The sequence below is a fragment of the Gavialis gangeticus genome, unplaced genomic scaffold (genome assembly GCF_001723915.1).
Source record: "Gavialis gangeticus isolate Ggan-Ray unplaced genomic scaffold, GavGan_comp1, whole genome shotgun sequence".
NCBI lineage: Eukaryota > Metazoa > Chordata > Crocodylia > Gavialidae > Gavialis > Gavialis gangeticus.
In genome coordinates, this window is record NW_017729014.1 from 2,651,566 (window position 1) to 2,654,376 (window position 2,811).

General features: G+C 50.8%; 1 protein-coding gene across 1 annotated transcript in view; it reads right to left on the bottom strand.

Annotated features, from left to right (window-relative positions):
* Positions 1–2,811, bottom strand: part of RNF207 (ring finger protein 207) — a 63,239-nt gene that overhangs the window by 23,049 nt on the left and 37,379 nt on the right. The window contains exons 9-11 of the mRNA XM_019511604.1: positions 1,752–1,824; positions 971–1,039; positions 346–414 (exon numbers count right to left, since the gene is read on the bottom strand). Coding sequence (XP_019367149.1) covers positions 346–414; positions 971–1,039; positions 1,752–1,824 — 211 coding nt within the window. The remainder of the gene's footprint in view (positions 1–345; positions 415–970; positions 1,040–1,751; positions 1,825–2,811) is intronic.

Below are 2,811 nucleotides of genomic sequence, written 5' to 3' on the forward strand. Positions count from 1 at the left end.
GGTGGGGAGGTAAAATACTCTTCATGCAGGCAAGGATGAAATGTCCATTAAAACAGGATGGAACTATCCCAGTGGAGGGCTTTTAGTTTTATAAATGAAGACAGCTCTTTGGATGCTAGGTGTTTTGTGCAAGATTAGTGAGTAGGTGGCAGCATGGAGCTGGGGAGGTGAGGAAGTAAGAGCAGAGGGTGTGACATTGCTGTATTGGAGGTCTGCAGGTAAGGTGAAGACAGGTACAGGGCAGGCCAGGAATGGGTGCCAGTACGACTAGGCAAAGGCTGTATCCAGGACCAAAGCCCTGGAAATTTCTGCAGCTGTGCACTGTGGGCTAAGGAAAGGACTGACCTTGCTCGTCTGGGTGGGTCTCAGCCGGTGTGGGAGCTTCACTATTTTCTGCAGCCTCTCCATCAGTTGCTGAAATGAGCCAGTAAAACACAGGGGATCTTGCATTACGGTTGATGGCTTGGGTTAGCTCGGCCTGTTGGCCAAAGCCAGATGCACTCCACAATCCTGGGAGTGGGCACCTTCCTGTGTGCATCTTTGAGCACATGCATCTTTACATGGTCAACGGGGAATGACTTTTTGATCCAATTTGCAGAACTTCAGGGGGCAGTGAGGGTCCTGGGGCCTTGGTGCAGGGTGGCTGCACGCATCTGTGTGGCTGTCTTCCTGCCTGGAAGCCTGGCAGGGAAAATGCTGGCTTCTACTCAGGTGAGGTCACCCCATCCCAGCATTTCTCCTCCCCACCTCAGCGGACACCAAGGTGCAGAGGAGACCAAAAAACCCCCAGAGCATGCCAGGCTGAGCCAGGAGCTTTCTCACTTCAGGGAAAGTGCTCAGCTGCCATTTGTGAAGAGTACTGGTTGCTCTTTCCTCAGAGCAGCTTGCCCAGCCCTCATTCCCTGGTGAGATGTCTGGCTCTGGGCCTGTTCGGGCACAAGCAAGCAGGCTGTTCTCCAAATGTACTTACATATCCCAAATCCAGGAATTCAGCTTTGTTTGCAGAGCTCAGAAAAGCAGAGCAGGTGACCAGATGGACCTGGGCATGATGAGAGGTAGCAGTATTACTTTAGTCATCCAGCCTCCAGACCTGGAAAGAGGTTTCTCTCATTCATGGGGCACCTTATTGCAGGTGAAAACAATCAGTGCTGGACCAGCAGAGGTCACAGCAGCAAGGCTGGTAATATGGCCCAAAAAGACCAGGTGGAAAATCCCTACCACCTGTGGGAACAAAACAAAGCTGTGTAGGCAACAGAGCTACCCTTCTTCTGGGAATGGGATTGCACAGTTTCAGCCATAGGCCTAGACAAATCCAGGGAGGTACTGACTATCTGTTGCTTTCACTGATACCCATAGGTACAGTTCTGCATTGCTGGAGTCATCAGGAGTACAGCACAGCTCGGCAGGAGTTGCAGTCTCTCAGCACCCCTCGGGTTTTGGCTTGGTTTCCCTTGTAGTAGTGTCACTGCTTGTTTGCTGAGAAAATGGTTTCTGGGAGCGGAGAGATCCATGAACACATGGCCTTGCCAACTGCTGGCAAGCACCCTTGCTCCCCAGGCTCCCAGTATGGGGCCAGGGAAGGGCTCATAGCTATGCTGATCTAGCACTCCTAGAGACATATCGCAAAGAAGTAGGCAAAGGCTGCTGTGGCTCCAAGGCCAGGCAGCCAGCTCTCCTGTCAGAGGGCTGGTTAGTGGCATGGTGCATCAAGGCTTCTCAGAAAGGTTTCCTGGGCATGTGCCAGCTCTTACCTGCAGGGTGGGGAGCAAGGAGGCCAGATGGGAGAGCTGCTCCTTGAATGCCTTTTCCTTTTCTTCATGTTGACTGCAAGTGAGACAGAAAATTAACTTAATCTTAGCCCTGGGCTTGGGCTGCTTAAAGAAAGTGCCAACCCAGAGCCCAGCCTAGAGCTTGGCGTTGCAGAAAGGGGCAGGTGGGCATCTTGCTGTGCTCCAAGCACTCTCCCTGCAGGTCTCTGGCCTCCAGAATGCTCAAAGGTTGGTGGTAAAAAATATTCACCAAAAAGCGGAACTATGATTGTTGCCTGCATTATCAGGCAAGCAAAGGAAGCCCCTGCAGGAGCTTCCAGTGTGACCCCAGGGCCTCTCTTTGAAGGGGAACAAAGGAACACATCTGCTGGGAGTCAGGCTTCAGGACAGTGGCCAGCACTGTGGTGAAGGAGGAGAGGTACAGTGGAGTCGCATCTCACGCAGGGGTTAGGTTCTAAAGTAAGGTGAAAATCGCATATAGTCAAAATTACCCTTGAAAATACAGTCTCTCAATAAGTCCAACATAGCCAGTTTTTCCTCCAGCTTTGGAACAGATTGCTGTTTCTTTGGTTGAGCACCAGATGAAGTAGTTAGCTTGTGTTTAGGGGCCAGGTTGTACAAAAAATACTTATCTTTAAACACTAGAATCGCACTCAGCACGGCAAGATGCTCACGCTATGAGAGGCATGTGGGAACTGAGACCAACTGAGGGAACAGCAGATTCACATCTCCCCTCTCACGCTCACTCCAGGGCATACGTTCATTGAGTGGAATGGCGGGAGGAACTGCTTGCACTATTTACAGTAAACTGTTATTTTTCTGGTTGTTTTTTTTTGCCGGGCGCGTATAGTTGAATTCACGTAAGTTAAATGCGCGTATGATGTGACTCCACCATACTCGTTGATCGAGTTGAGTTGAGCTGGTGATCTAAATGCTGACACTAGAGGGCACCTTGTCCTCTGAGCAGGATGCTAAAACCCATCAAGTCCAGCTTCCAGCTACCCATAAAATCCTGGGTTTGCAGTCAGGAACATGGCAGCAG